Source organism: Pygocentrus nattereri, chromosome 16 (assembly GCF_015220715.1).
Source record: "Pygocentrus nattereri isolate fPygNat1 chromosome 16, fPygNat1.pri, whole genome shotgun sequence".
Classification (NCBI taxonomy): domain Eukaryota; kingdom Metazoa; phylum Chordata; class Actinopteri; order Characiformes; family Serrasalmidae; genus Pygocentrus; species Pygocentrus nattereri.
The window spans coordinates 15849642-15865569 of NC_051226.1; the positions used below are offsets into that span (position 1 = coordinate 15849642).

Consider the following 15928-nt stretch of genomic DNA (forward strand, 5'->3'; position numbering starts at 1 on the left):
CTTTCGGCTCTGTATTTATTCAAGAGGGAGTAATCGTATTTGTTTCAACCTTTTTCTGAATATGAACATGTCTCCTATTTTAGAGGAAGAATATTCTTCCATTCCCTCTTGTTGAAGAATATGTTATGCCTAGAATCTCTTGTCTGAAATGAACGGAAGTTTTAAGTTTACATTTTGTAAACAAGTATATATTCAATCTCAAATGCTGCCAGATCTCTTACAGAAAATTGAACAAACTGCCTCACAAAAAAATATAACAAACCAAATGACGCATTTGAAAGGAAAGTAGTTTTATTTATTACAAAGATTAAATTCACAAAATAATAAAAACAATCATGAGTGAATATTAAAAGGAGTCAGTTTCTTTCCAGGTTTTAGTTAATGCTTATAATTCTCTTGACCTTTTAAAACAAGACCAGAAAACACTTGTTAAAGGCTGTAAAAAAGCAATTGATGTTTATTTTCTAATCAAGCAATTTTCTAATCAAGGTTAGAAATATTAAAAGCTACTACTGTGTGCAGTTATTGTAAGTAATGCCACTTTCTATTTTAAAGATTGTAAACTACAAATACCACAAATACAAAAATACACTGCTTTTTTGCCAATGTCTTGCTTATAGAAACAGATTTTCAACAGATAAGCAAAATGTTTATTTGTTTTTTTGTCTTTGAGGCTGTGAAGGAGATTTGTTTCTTGGGGGAGGAGCACAGGTGTGTTTCTGTTGTGCTGGGTTTGGCATTATCACAGGATCACCTGAAAAAAAACTACTAATAGGGTGTAAAAGGAGATGTTAGTGTATTCTACACATGCACCAATAAATCGATTTCTACTGTCTCTTGAAACCTGGAACTGAAGGACTTGCATCTTCTCCAATAACCTTGTCCTCAGGGAAGTTGATATTTTCTCTGGACTGGCTGTTCTGCCTTTGAGAGTAGAGATTCAGGAGAAACACACCAATGATTGATACTCCACAGACATGCTTAGGCACATCAGTTGTAATTATACTGTTATTTCTATAGGTCAAAAATTGAGTGATATATTAGTTCAGTCAATACTAAATAATTCTGTATAAAAAAATAAGACTTGAAATGTTTGTATTAGCTATTATTACCTGCCAAAGATCATGTCATGAAAACCTGAAGAAACACATTTGAAAAGCGCATTAATTGTATGGTGATGGCAATGACACAAGACTTATTTTTGCTGTATCTCAGTGGGACACTCACGTGGGATGTTGGTGCGATTCCTCACCACATAAATGAAGATCAGCACAGTAGCTACTGTCGCCACAAGCATACCTCCGATGGCTGCTCCAATCACAGCAGGATAGGCCCTGAAGGGTGGCAGAGCTACAAAACAGGATGGGAGTTATGCCCAAAGAACTGAACATCATAAGGACTGGATTTCAGTTTATGCTTGTTAAGATGTTGTATTCCTAACATTAGATCATTGTATGGAGAACAATCATGTCATGTCATGTCACCCAACTGATATTCTACCCTGTCCAATGTCAAATTACACAATAAATTCTCACCTGGACTCTTGATCTCTGAAGGATGTCCAATGGTATGGCGATTGACAGCTGTTACACGGAATACATATTTTCCAGTAGGATTCAGATTGTTGATCTGGTAGCTGCGAGTGCTGGGATCTAGATCTGCTGCCACTTTCTGCCAGAGAGGGACATTATCACTCTTCCCTAGACGACCAGGGAGGTTCTGAAGCTCAATGAAGAACCCAGTGAGGTCAGCATCTGCCTGAATCAGCCACTCCACAGTAACATCTGTCCGCTGATGGCTGCTGTATGTGATTTTAGTGATGGTGACGTTTGGAGGCATTGGGTACCCTGAATCAAGTATGCATTGAAATGAAAGTTAATGACATCAATCAATTCTGTCTGCTGGGAACAAAATCAGTGTTTGGCACAACAAATCAGGATCAGAGTGTACCATATGAGATTCAAATTACTGGCCTTGAAAACTGCAATGTTAGAATTTGCTCTGAAGTCTCTGAAGCAGAGCTGAAAGAATTCATTTTGAAATCCATGTAATATGGTGTAGGTTCGTATGTATATGTGTTTGCACTGAACTCACTCAACACCACTAATTTGACAGGGATCTCTGCTCCTCCGACAGCATTTTTAGCAGAACACCAGTACTGGCCACTGTCCACCATGCTGTCTGTTTCTCGCACTGTCAGGTTGGACCAGGCTGCAGCTTGCTGAAGGACATACTTCTTGGGTATTTCCCCTATGTTCTGCCTTAAGTTGTTGTACCAGGTGACCTCTGTGGCTGCTGGATAGTTTTTGCTCAGAATGCAGGTGAGTAGGACATCATCACCCTCATAGACAGAAACCACACTGCGCTGAGTCATCAACACTGGAGCCTCTGGAAGGAAGAGCCACATGAATAGACTGTGTAGAACGTTTTAATTTACTTTAGGAGGAAGGAATTTACTACAGGAGCTGTAAAATAAAAATCTTGCTGGTGCAGCCACATATCTGGGAGCTATTTATGCTAAATGCACAGAATCTAAAAACAATTCATGCATTCTGATTGCCCATTGGTCCATTTCTAGTCACAAGTAGCATTATCAATCCAAAATTTAATACCATTCATGCTCTAAGAAACCTGATTCAGATAGTGATAGACTTTACCTGATACTAATTACCAGATGATCTGAGCTAAATCAGAGTTATGTGATGTAGCCCCTAAGACTAGAATGGGGAAATTTTATGCGGTTCCTTATATTTACAATTTTACAATTGCTTTGATTATTGTATTAAACCATTCTTACCCAATGTTAATACACACGTCTTGCTATCTTTATTTAGTGGGTGTTTGGCGTGGCACACAAAGGCTTTGCCACTGTAGTTGGCACTGGAACGCAGCACCAGTATGTTGGAGTTCTCCTCAGATGTGCCCTGCCTGTCCCCTGAACTGGAGGCCCACCACAGCAGAGCCCGAGGGAAACCACCCTCCCAGGTGCAGGACAGCATCAGGTACTCATTATTACGAGTTACATAGGCAAAACACTGGGGTTCTCCATAGGGCAGCCCTGGAAACATTAGGTTAGAGCCACTGGACATACATTTTTGATTAAATTTATACCAGAAGATAACATGACTAATTCATCCTGTGTGGTTAGGACTGGTGTCAGTGAAGGTGAGTGGTACCATACTCACATGTCCTGGTGCTACAGCTCTGGGTGACGTTTAGTGCAACATGTGAACCATAGCAGGTGAATACAGAGTTGTTAGCACTATCAGGCCCTGGCTGAATTCGAGTGCCATTGCTGACTCCCTGTTGATTGTCTCCATTCACATACGGACTCCATTTCAGAGTAGCTGGAGGGTAACCCCCCTCCCAGGAGCAGATTAGGGCCAGGTCAGTGTAGTTGTTTGCTGCAAACATGGAACAAGATGGCGCTCCATCTGGTGGATCTGTGGGAACAAGACAACTGTGACACAGAATCACTAATGATCAGGCCTATTTTAGCGAAGTGGAAGAAAGGTGATACTACTTAATGTGAGCTAAAGGAGGTCAGATCCGATTGCTTTTTCTAGGAAGACAGAGCGGCATGAAAAAAAAATTCCAAAAAGACGTGTACAGTTCAGTTACTGTGGATGGCTCAGCAGTTAATATATAGACAAGATGAATTAAACCCTTCTAGAGAATAATCTCTGCATAACATGGAGAAATGGTTGTAAGTATTCAAACAAAATACTTTCATGTGTTATATAACAATATTTTGCAATGCAATGTTTGCAATGTAAAAAATGTAAAACGAATAGTGAAACTGCCTAAGGCCTTAAGGACAAGGAAAGGTGAAAGCACTACAGCTCCAAAGAAGGCAGATGAGCTGGAGCACAAAACATAATAGCCCAGCAGATTCATGGCAATAGTATGTAGGAGCACTCACAGTAGATGGTGAGAGTTACGGTCTTCTTTGAGCGGGTGTTTAGATGAGTGTTCTGGGCCAGACAGGTATAATAGCCTACATGTCCACGTAGAACCCTGGTGATGGTGAGCTGTGCTCCACTGAAGATCTCTGAGTTATTGTAGAACCAGATGTACTGGCCTGGAGGATTAGAGGAGGCTTGACACATGAGAGAAACGGATCCTTTTTCCAGTGCTATGTAACCTCGATCCATTACTGAGTAGGTTGTGACATCAATCTGAGGTAAGTCAGGACCATCTAAACAGAGGACACCTATATTTATTTATCTGTAGACAAACTTGAAATGTGTAGCTCTTGGTATTAAACCTCAGTTTGAGTTTATCTTTGGTGTTTAAAGGGAATTCCACCAGTTCTTCAAAATTACAAAATTCAATCTAGAAAATGTAAACAACGTCATTGAGAGTGGTTCAGCATAAACCTGTTCATTGCAGAGAAATTTACTGATTTAGATTTCTTTATAGTGATGGTGATAGGAACAGGCGTCTTGGTGTCTACAGCACAAATATAAATATAAAAAAATAAATATTTTATTTTCTATCCATAATGAATTTGACCCTTCACCTATCTTGAGGGCTTTATGTAATGCTGATAATGGCAAAAAAAATAATGAATCTGAAATAATAAAAAATATATTGGGTACTATTTCATGACACAGCTCCTGCTTATGCCCCTCCACCGTGAATGAATTAAAATAAAAGAATATTATAGAACAAAACATCATCTCAAAACTATTGAATAACAGTGTTTTAGGCATCAGACCATACATTTTCTTTGAGGTAACTTTTAAAGGTATTGAACTCTATGGACATCTGGTTCCTATCACTACAACTGTTCACATAACACTCTGAATCACTTTGTTTACATCTTAACCATTTAATTGTGCAAATGTTATAAAACACTGGTACAATCCTCTTTTAAGCAACATGACATCAAGTGATGCCCAAAAATGAATTATTAGCTTCAGGAGCAGAGTGGTCCTGGTACCATCAAAGTGCAGATGGTAGATTTGTGTGTGCTCATAGTGAAGGCTTTGTTTATATGTAGCCTGGAAAATATTAAAGGACACCATCTTCACTTTGATTTGAACAGATTGGACTGGTAAAAAGATGCTATCCAGTCTTTTATTCTACAGTTAACAGTGGACAGATGCATGATCTGGGCCTGTTTTATTTCCATGAAAACTTTTGAAAAATGATTTGAAGACAGAATCTGCTGAGAGGAATGATGACTTAGTGCCATGAGAGCTCCCACTTACATAAGACATCTAACCAGATGCGGTCACTGCGCTGCTGGTTCACCTCGTTCCTGGCCAGGCATCTGTACCAGCCAGTGTGATTACGTGTAACCCAGGTGACATTGACAAGACTGCTGTTCCATTTAACCAGTGTTGTGAGCAATCCAGTCTGGCTCTCCTGCTCCCATATGTAGTTAATTGGACCTGTTCCCTTCTCCACAACACAGCGCATCCACACTGACATGCCCTCTGCTGGTGAAGAGTCACTCAGCTGAACATATGGTTTGGAAACGGGCACTGCAAGACATCACATGAGTTTGTCAACATTATTGCCATAATTTGAGACTGTCATTAAAATAAACTTAATATATTTTGTCGGATGTCCTGTACTGTGCAAATGTCAAAGACTATATCATTTTGCTTTAGAAAAGTTTGGATTCTTTTCAATACACTTGCTTTCATTTCTTCAAATTAATTTGCAGGGATATTTTCCAAACCTAGATTCAGTCTTAGAAGTTTTCTATTTTCTGCTTTTCACGATCCAAGCAGAGGTCTGGGCTCTGGGGTGGTCGGTCCATAGTTTGCAAAGTTTATTAAGTTTATTAAAGTTTATAAAGTCTATTTAGGCTACTACAGATAAGTTTGTATTGAACTCACTTATCACCAGCAATGTGACAGGAATGTCTGCTGTTCCAACAGCATTGGTTGCAGAGCACCAGTACTGACCACTGTCTACCATGCCATCTGTCTCCTGCACCATCAAGCTGGACCAACCAACTGCTTGCTGCACAACATACTTATTGGGTATGCCTCCCACTTTTTGCTGTGTGTTGTTGTACCAGGTAATCTCTGTGACAGCAGGGTAGCTTTTACTCAGATTGCAGGTGAGTTGAACATTGCTGCCATCAAAGACTGAAACCACACTGCGTTGAGTCATCAAGACTGGGGCCTCTGGAAGCAAGAGGTATATGTAATGGCAGTTTAGATTATGTCTATTTACAAAACAAATGAAATATTTCTCAGAATGGCTCCTTTAAGTGTGCTGAGCTGTGGGATGTGTTGTTCCTTGTGTTACAAATTAATGTAATGATACAATTCAAATATCTGACTTCAAAGTTTGAGGATTAGAAAGTGGACTGCTGTATATTGTTCTTTAGAGTGCGAAACATTAAATTCAAATTCCTTTGAACAGTATGACAAACAATCCTTACCTAGCTTCAACACACATTGCCTGCTTTCTTTGGCCAAAGGATGTTTGGCATGGCATACAAATGTCTTGCCGCTGTAGTTGGCACTGGAACGCAGGACCAGGATGTTTGAAGTCTCCTCATATGTGCCTTGCATGTCGCCTGAACTAGAAGCCCACCACAGCAGAGCATGAGGAAAACCTCCCTCCCAGGAGCAGGACAGCGTCAAGTACTCATTATTACGGCTGGAATTCGCAGAACACTTGGGGTCTCCATAGGGCAGCCCTATGAAACATGTTTGGATGTTTATGTTGACTGATGATTAAAAGAGTTTTGGAGGTCTATCAGTTTAGTTTGTTTAAGTTCAATAAGTTCATTTTAAGAGTTAATATTTGTCTCACATTAATGGCAGATTTTGTGTACAATATATCACATAAGGTCACAACTGATTTAGGTCAGTGTTTCTACACTCACATGTCTTAGTGCTGCAGCTCTGGGTGACATTTAGCGCAACATGTGAGCCATAGCAGGTGAATACAGAGTTGTTAGCAGTATCAGGGCCTGGGAAGATCCGAGAGATGTTAGTGATTTCTCCTCTGTCGTTTCCATTCACGTATGGAATCCACTTCAGGGTAGCTAGAGGATATCCACCCAGCCAAGAGCAGAAAAGCAACAGGTCAGTGTAGTTGTTCACTGGGAGCATGGTACATGATGGAGCGCCATCTGGTGGATCTGAGGAAACAAAGCAACACATAGTAACCAAGATCTATGACTCCCATTGCCTGTCAGGGGTGTTGTGAAGCTAAGATGGTACATGTAAAACAATTTCATGTCATTCAGTAAAATGACGTATTATGCAACTGGTAGTACAAATACATCACTCACATTAAACATATCTACCTTTTCTTTCTGGAAGTGAGAGGTTGACAAATTAAAGACAATGTGGTTGGAGCTTCAGAGTCCTGTCTTGTTCTCTATGTCCTGTGGTGCAACTACATGCCACAGAATACTTGGGCTGACATCTCTGGCTTGGGTTGCTACCGCAGATTGTCCCAGATTAGTGCCCTTGCTCTCGAGATGATTATTGGTTTGGGTTGCTTCTAGGTTGGTTTGCCAACCATGGACATCATTTGCCTTCTACTGTGGCCACCTCCTCAGCAGGATTCCTGCTCCTCCTGATGCCTTTTTTAACACTCTTCTGTGTTGCATACTTGTATATTGCAATGTAGCAGTGCTTTTGGTTAGGAGCTGAGAAAAAAATTCCATATCTACTGACTCATGCTTAGCTGCATAGTGGTTCTATGCACCCACAGATTTGCCCTCTGCCATTTTCAGTAGATCCACTACCTTTCTGGACACCAGTGAACTCGTCCAAGCTTTTTTAGGGCTAGCCCCCAAAGACATCATGTTTGAAACCCATATAACCAGAAGGTTTTCTCTTTGCAGAAGCATTGTAATGTAGTAGTACCTTTGTTTAGGAAGCTCTGGTTAAGAACTAAGGCAAGTGGTGTGTGAAAGTACTCACAGTAGACAGTAAGAGCAATCGATTTTGTGGAGCGGGTGTTGAGAAAAGTGTTTTGGACCAGACAGGTATAATGGCCAGTTTGTGTTCTCAGGATCTTGCTAATGCTGAGCTGTGGTCCACTGTTGATACGGGAGTTGTTGAAGAACCAGTCATATTGACTGGGAGGGTTAGAGGAGGCTTGACACATGAGGGAAACATTCCCTTTCTCTATGGCTAAGAAACCACCCTCTGTTACCAAGTAGGGTGTGACATCAATATGAGGCACGTCGGGACCATCTAAACAGAAGAGACCAGTATTAATAGACAAGCAAGCATACTTAAATTGTATGTAATAGTTATTATTCAGGACTGCTTTTTTGAAAGTGGATATGACTATGTTAACTATGAAACCTTGGCAACATTTTAAGAGCTTCCAGTAAGTCATGTGGAGCGTATGAGACACTCACATATAACATCTAACAAGATACGGTCACTGCGCTGCTGGTTGACCTCGTTCCTGACCAGGCACCTGTACAATCCTGTGTGGTTTCGGGTGACCCAGGTAATGTTGATCACACTGCGATTGCTCTCAGCAATTGTTGTAACCACCCCACTGTGGCCCTCCTGCTCCCATATGTAGTTAATGGGTTCTGTGCCATTCTCCAGACCACAGCGCATCCACACTGATGTGCCTTCCACAGGTGAGGGATCGCTCAGCACAATGTAGGGTTTGGAGACTGGCACTGACACTGTCAAGTTGTAAAAGGCTACAGATGCAGTATCTGATACTCAACAGTTGTCAATGTTTGATAAATGTAATACAGGTTCACATCAGCGTCAGATCAGTTCTCACCTGGGCTTGTGATGTCTGAAGGATTTCCAGTGGTACGACGATTCATAGCTGTAATGCGGAAAGCATATGTCGTGGTAGGATCCAGATTGTTGATCTGGTAGCTGCGGATGCTGGGGTCCAGATCTACTGCCACTTTCTGCCAGACAGAAGTATTGTCACTCTTCCCCACAGGGACAGAGAGCTTTTGGTACTCTATAAAGAATCCAGTAAGGTCACCATCTGTCTGGATCAGCCACTCCATATTAACATCTGTCCGCTGTCGACTACTGTATATGATTTTACTGACGGTGATGTTTGGAGGCATTGGGTACCCTAAATCAAACAGGCATTGAAACAAAGTTGTTTTTTAGTCAGTTGGCAAGAAAATCAGTCAGTGGCACAACACATCAGAAACACATTTTATTAAATAATTATTATATAATTATATGCAGAAAAATATACTTGCAGAAACCCAGAAGGTACAACATACAACAGATATTCCAAAGCTACTAAATGCAACCTGTAACATTTTGATAAATGTGTCTTTGAAGCATTTACGGAAAACAAAAATGTTAATGCACCATTAATGTGCAGCCTGTGCCTGCTTTATAGAGACAATGCAGTTATATTATGGCCTTTTATCTGTAATTGTATTATGTTATTGCTGTCCTGCCTGTTATGGAGCCTTGTTTAGCTGACTGTTACGGCTGAAAACTCAGACTCTCACAAGTACAGTATGTAGACGAAAAGTGGAACAAATTCTTCTCTATACACTCGCTAGCCATTAACTAACTCTAACACCCTCTTAAAGCAAGCTAAGCTACGTGCACATGCTAAGCCACACAAACGGGGATGTGACATAAAAATAAAATAAAAATAAATAAAAATAATGACAATTTTCACTTAATTATCATAGTCTAGCATCTCTTCAAATCCAGTGTGCTGGAGTAGATGGCCTCTACAACAAACACTGTGTCACTATCCAATTACTTCTTGACTGCAGTTTGAAATGAGTTTGAATTTAACTTACTTATTACCACCAACAGTATGGGCATCTCTGTTCTTCCCACAGCATTGGTAGCAGAACACCAGTACTGACCACTGTCTGTCATGCTGTCTGTTTCTCGTACTGTCAGGTTGGACCAGGCTGCAGCTTGCTGAAGGATGTACTTCTTGGGTGTCTCACCTACATTCTGCTTTAAGTTGTTGTACCAGGTGACCACTGTGACTGCTGGGTTGTGTCTGCTCAGAAGGCAGGTGAGTTGAACATCATTGGTTTCATAGACAGAAACCACAATGCGCTCAGTTACCAATACTGGTGCCTCTAGAAAAATAGATATTTTGGAAAACAGTTAAGAATATCTTCATTAAGTTGATTAATTCAAATATTGTGGAAAAGAGAAAATATTTGTTTCAATTTCTTAATATATATTGTTCTTTACACTGTGAACTACTACCAATGTCAACCATGATGCTTATAATGAACAGTCCTTACCAAGTTTTAACATACACTTCTTGCTGTCTTTATTTAGCGGATGTTTTGCATGGCATATGAAGGTTTTGCCACTGTAGTTGGCACTGGTGCGCAGAACCAGGATGTTGGAGTTCTCCTCAGAGGTGCCCTGCATTTCCCCTAAACTGGACCACCACAGCAGAGCACGAGGGAACCCACCCTCCCAGGAGCAGGACAGCATCAGGTGTTCATTATTACGGCTGGAGTTCGCAGAACACTGGGGTTCTCCAGAAGGCAGCCCTAGGACAAAGAAAATATAATCGATTGAAGGTTGGAATGTGTTTAAATTTGTTTTACTTTCTCTTCTTACAGTCTTTTTCATTAACAAATACATACAATTTAGTGTTATTCCGAAAAGGTGTACATCTTTTATTCATCCTGTAAGTCATGTTAATGACGAAAGGCTGAAAGATAAATAATAGCTCAAGCACAGTCAGTACTGATGTGCCAGTTACTTTAATTAATGCCATACAAATATGGCTAATTTACATGATGTCAGGCATGTCCTTCAATACAAACCCACCATGTGGCATTACACTTCCAAAAACTCCAAATAAAAGTCAAGATACCCACATGTCCTGGTGCTACAGCTCTGGGTGATGTTTAGTGCAATATGTGAAGCGTGGCAGGTGAATACAGAGTTGTTAGCAGTATCAGGGCCTGGTTGAATTTGGGTGACATTATAGATTCCCTGTTGGTTTTCTCCATTCACATATGGGCTCCACTTCAGTATTGCTGGTGGATATCCACCCACCCAGGAGCAGAAAAGGGCCAGATCAGTATAATTGTTTGCTGGGAACATGGAGCAAGTTGGAGCACCATCTGGTGGATCTGTGAAAAGAAGACTTCTGTATAACTGGACAGGGAACATGCTCAGCAAAGTAATTTGTCTGTATAAGAGCTGCATGCAGGTTGGATTTGGAAGTGGTTTTAATCTATCTAGAGTAGAGATGATGGAAGTTTAATTAGATAAGTATGAGCTATACTTGGCATGCCATGTAACAGTAGTTACAATAGCCAAATACAATCTTATTTTTCATTAAAACACAGTCATATCCAACGTTTGGGCATTCTTGGTCAAACTACATATTTTGCTGAAGTGAAAATAAGTACAAAGCCTGTACTTTTAATGTTTATTTGCTGAATTTAACATATTGAAAGGGAAAAAAATTATCTAGCACAAAAGTTATGACACATTTAACATTTTGTTTTATTTTTTTCCCAACATGTTGAACTCAACAACTAAATACAATTTGTGCTCTAAAATCTATAGGAAAATACTGCATTTAAGTTCCCTGTAGAGGTTGTGTTCCAACTTTTGTATACACATATTTTGGATACTGGATTTTCCCTCCAGTTCTTTAAAATGCCAGAGATTTGGCAACACAGTGGTATCCTGCAAATCTGTAACTCTGGGTGTATTCATGGACAGGAGAAAGTGAACAAAGAAGCCAGTACAGGAATGATACTGGATAAAACAGCATGGAATGATTAAAACACAAGAGCTTTACTTGGAAAAGACCACAGTTTCTTGACCTCTGTGGACCCTGTGATGTGTATTAGCACTTACAGTAGACTGTGAGAGTGATTGTTTTCTTTGAGCTGGTGTTGAGGTAGGTGTTCTGGGCCAGACAGGTGTAGTTGCCGGTATGCACACGCTGGATGATAGAGATGCTGAGTTGTGGTCCAGAGTAGTTCTGGGAGTTAATGTAAAACCAGACATATCGGCTTGGAGGGTTAGAAACGGCTTGACACGAGAGAGAGACATTTCCTTTCTCCAAGGCTGAGTAGCTTTGCTCCATTACTGAGTAAGCCAAGACATCAATCTGAGGTGTATCTGGTCCAACTAAAAAGAGACGACCAATGTTAACATATGTTGAGAATGTGAACTTATAATACTTATTATGAAGCTCAATGGCTACTAACTCTCCTCCCTAAGAGTCTCCTATAGTTTATTTCCAAACCAGAGTTAATGCTTTATATTGCAAATTGACTTATGTCTTAGGGGAATATGTGAAGATGTGATTAGTAATGTATGTTGTGTATACCAGACAGAAGCAATTACTGACTTAATGAATTGCTTTAGTCTGCTCTAAAGCACACAGAAAAACAGGGGCTGAAAAATGTAAGGCAAACTTTGGTTAAGAAAACGAGATATAGCATGACACTTCAATTTGTAGCCAGCTGTTTAGGAAGGTATTTTTGCTTGTAATTGCTGTTGCATTGGTTTAGTTGTATAGAATCTTACTTTATCTATTAGTACACTTGGTGGTATATGCAAGCAGCAGTACAGTCCACTCACAACACAATGGGTTTTAGTGACTTGCTGCGTTAACACAGAATTAAATTGTCAGATGGTCTTAGTATGTTGTGTATTTTACAGTGGCTTCAAATGTGCCACAGACCAGACTAACCATTTTATGATTCTGGTACTCATTCAGTAAAACCTAAATCTTGTAATAGTACTAAACAAGTTTGATATGAACATTTTCCGATAGTTATTTGTTGTTCCATGTTGTCACTAAACAAATCACAATGTTGCACTAAATGACGAGGGTACGGGTTTCATTTATGGTGTCAGGAAAGAAGGAACCACATCATCATCAACAACAGAACTCACTGGAAGTATAAAAGTCCCCACTTACATAAAACATCTAACCAGATGCGGTCACTGGTCTGCTGGTTGACCTCGTTCCTGGCCAGGCACCCGTACCAGCCAGTGTGGTTGCGAGTGACCCAGATGATGTTGATCAGACTGCTGTTGCTCTCAGCCAGTGTGGTGACCAGCCCACTGCGGCTCTCCTGCTCCCATGTGTAGTTAATGGGCTCTGTGCCATTCTCCAGACCACAGCGCATCCAAAATGATGAGCCCTCTACTGCTGATGAGTTACTCAGTAGAACGTAGGGTTTGGAAACAGGCACTGAAGGATGCACCATGGAATTATCTATGTTATAACATGTTCTTATAATATAGTTGCTTATGTGTATGTTCTAATCAGCTATACAAAAGATCTCATATTAATGTTTGCAATTAGCACAGAACTACAAATGAATTAATTTAAGATGACATAACATATGCAGACATGCTCCTGCTTTTACTAGCTGATCTGATCACAGCATTTTCTACTAACCTAAAACCCGTAGATGCACATAGTAATAGTAGAGTCTGGCTCCGTCAGCAGTGTCGTACAGAGCCTGGCAGGTATACAAGCCCTCTGCATCTAGAGGAAGCTTCTCTATGGACAGAAATGCAGTGTTTGTGATGACATTCAGGTCCCCCAGATCTTGTGCCAGATGCTGCAGCTTTGGACCCTTGCCAAAGTTATACACCACAGCTCGAATAGTGTCTGTGCCTGGTTTGGTGAAGCTCCAGATGTAGACATCAGGGAGGGTGGTGCCACATTCCAAGGTTACTTCATGTTCCACCACACCACTGGTTCTGGCTTCTATGTATACCACTTGCCCTGGATCAGAGATCTCTAGCCCTGAGAGGACAATACAAGAACTTAACAAGAAGTACACAGATTTACAAAGACACTAATTGCCTTTCACAAAGCTTGTGTCTACCCACAGGACCAGCTTGACAAAGCCGCTCTTCTGTCATGAGTAGTTTGGCCAAGCTGGTCCACCAGCATGAACAAGCTGATTGACCAGCATGACCAAGTTCGTCCACCAGGATGACTAGACCAAATTAGTCCACCAGCATGACCAGCTTGAACAAGTTGGTCCACCATCATGACCAAGCTGGTCAACCAGCATGATTAGCTTGACCAAGCTAGTCTACCAGCATGACCAGTTTGAACAAGTTGGTCAACCAGCATGATCAGCTTGACTAAGCTGGTCCACCAGTATGTCTGTCAGCTTGTCTCTTAGCTTAACCACTTGACCAGCATAGGCTATGTTTTGCCTAACTTGATCACCAAAGCTTAGATCATCTGTCTGCAACAAAAGCTGGTCTTAGCTGGGTTTTTCAGCAGGATGTAAGATACCAAGTTATTAACAAAAACAGAAGTACACATAGGTGCATGCCTTATTGTCAATCTGCTGAAATCACTCATATCCTACAGTCAAAACATGTCAGAAAGCATTATTTATTGAGTTAATGTGTGATACAATTTAAAAACAGATAAAAAAGTTAATATGTGATACAATTTGCAAACAAAGTTAAACCTTTCAGTAAAGATTTAACTGAAAGCTGGAGAGAACCATAGACATCTGTGTATGACCTCTTACCTTGCAGGAAAGGAAGTAGAACAAAGGTCAGTGAGAAATTAGACAGTCTTAAGAGTCTGTGTAGCATGGTGACATGACACTTATGTATCCACTGTTGCGTCTGAGATGGAAAGAAGTCACCAGAACAGCTGTTAAAGAAAATCCAATTCAGAAAGAAGTGAAATATCCAGGCAGATATCTTAGCAGTGCATCCAGCCAGTGTGCACAGGCTGGGTGAAGCTGAGTGAGAACTAACCTAGTCTTTGCGAGCTAAATTGGCATAAATTATTCACAAATTCTCATTTCTGTGCACAGGAATACAGCCAGGGTTTAGGATAACATGATGATACCTCATCCATTATTAAGGAGAGAGGGCTGGACAGCTATGCTAACATTCCGTCATACGCAACAGGTAGACAGTTCACGCAGGCTGTCCCAACACCATTTAACATACACTCTAGAATGGGCCTGCCTACTTGGGATTAAAGAGTTGCCCAGGTATGTTTCTGCAAAGGTGGATCTGTTTCAAGTGAGTGTCAGAAGAAAAGCAGAAGACATATTTAATAGAAAACTTCAACATTTTTTCAGTATTTAGTGCATCCACCATTTACCATTATTACAGCTTTTATTCTTTTCAATTGCTTTCACTTTTTCAAGGCTCTCACTTCCAAAGTTCAGTCTCAAAACGTTGTTCGCATTTTCTTTTTGTGATCCAAGTAGTCCCACATACAAATATAGACTCTATAAAACTTACTCCACATCCCGCATGTCCGGGTTCAGTGCAGAGTTTTTACTTTTTGAACAATTTTCTGTTCTCAGTCACAACTTCTTGACAGTTACCTATCCTTTCAGAGTCATTGTGTTGTCTCCTCACAGTGGAAGGACAGACAAAAACAGATTTCAGATCTGAAGTGTTTCTAGCAGTATCTGAGCTCAGGACTGTCTTTTTCTCTAAGCTATTGGTAACTAGCAAAGATACTTTCTCTAGATTGACAAAGCACTTCTTGTAAGTTGCTCTGGATAAGAGCGTCTGCTAAATGCTGTAAATGTAATGTAAGATCTGAAGCAAGAGCAGAGCTAAAAAGTATAAAGGGGCTTGAAATTAAATAAGGATAATTTGATATACTTAATTGTTGCACCTTCAAGCCTTCTGTGCAATGTTCTGTTTAATGTTTCTTGATTTTTTTTCTGATACTGAAAAATGAAAGATTTACACTTCATGACTGTTTTGACTGGACATTGAGTAACGGAAAGGGTGGTCTCTTACTTTTGGCACAGTTCTACATAAAAGCAAAAGATAAACCTGAGCTCAATATGGTAAAAGGGCACTTCTGTTTTGGTCTGTCCTAATCTGTGATCACAGCATTGTGAACATGAGCACCAGGAAACCTAAACCACTGTCAAAATATTAATAATTTTAAATGATTAGAAATGAACAAATATTAATTTAGCAATAAGTGCAAAGAACCCATATACTCTGTTGCT

At 40.3% G+C, this 15928-nt stretch overlaps 1 protein-coding gene across 1 annotated transcript; it reads right to left on the minus strand.

The window, feature by feature from the left end:
* Window positions 1-827: 827 nt before the first annotated feature.
* LOC119265422 (hemicentin-1-like) lies at window positions 828-14531 on the minus strand. The gene is made up of 22 exons (XM_037546099.1): window positions 14465-14531; window positions 13363-13716; window positions 12877-13152; window positions 11802-12077; window positions 10805-11062; window positions 10214-10471; window positions 9749-10042; window positions 8740-9051; window positions 8354-8653; window positions 7908-8183; window positions 6857-7114; window positions 6407-6667; window positions 5853-6146; window positions 5217-5492; window positions 3923-4198; window positions 3186-3443; window positions 2798-3058; window positions 2095-2388; window positions 1536-1847; window positions 1228-1350; window positions 1113-1137; window positions 828-924 (listed from the first exon to the last, which is right to left on the minus strand). Exons 1-22 carry the CDS (start codon window positions 14529-14531, stop codon window positions 828-830), a joined length of 5406 nt encoding a protein of 1801 aa, XP_037401996.1.
* Window positions 14532-15928: the final 1397 nt, after the last annotated feature.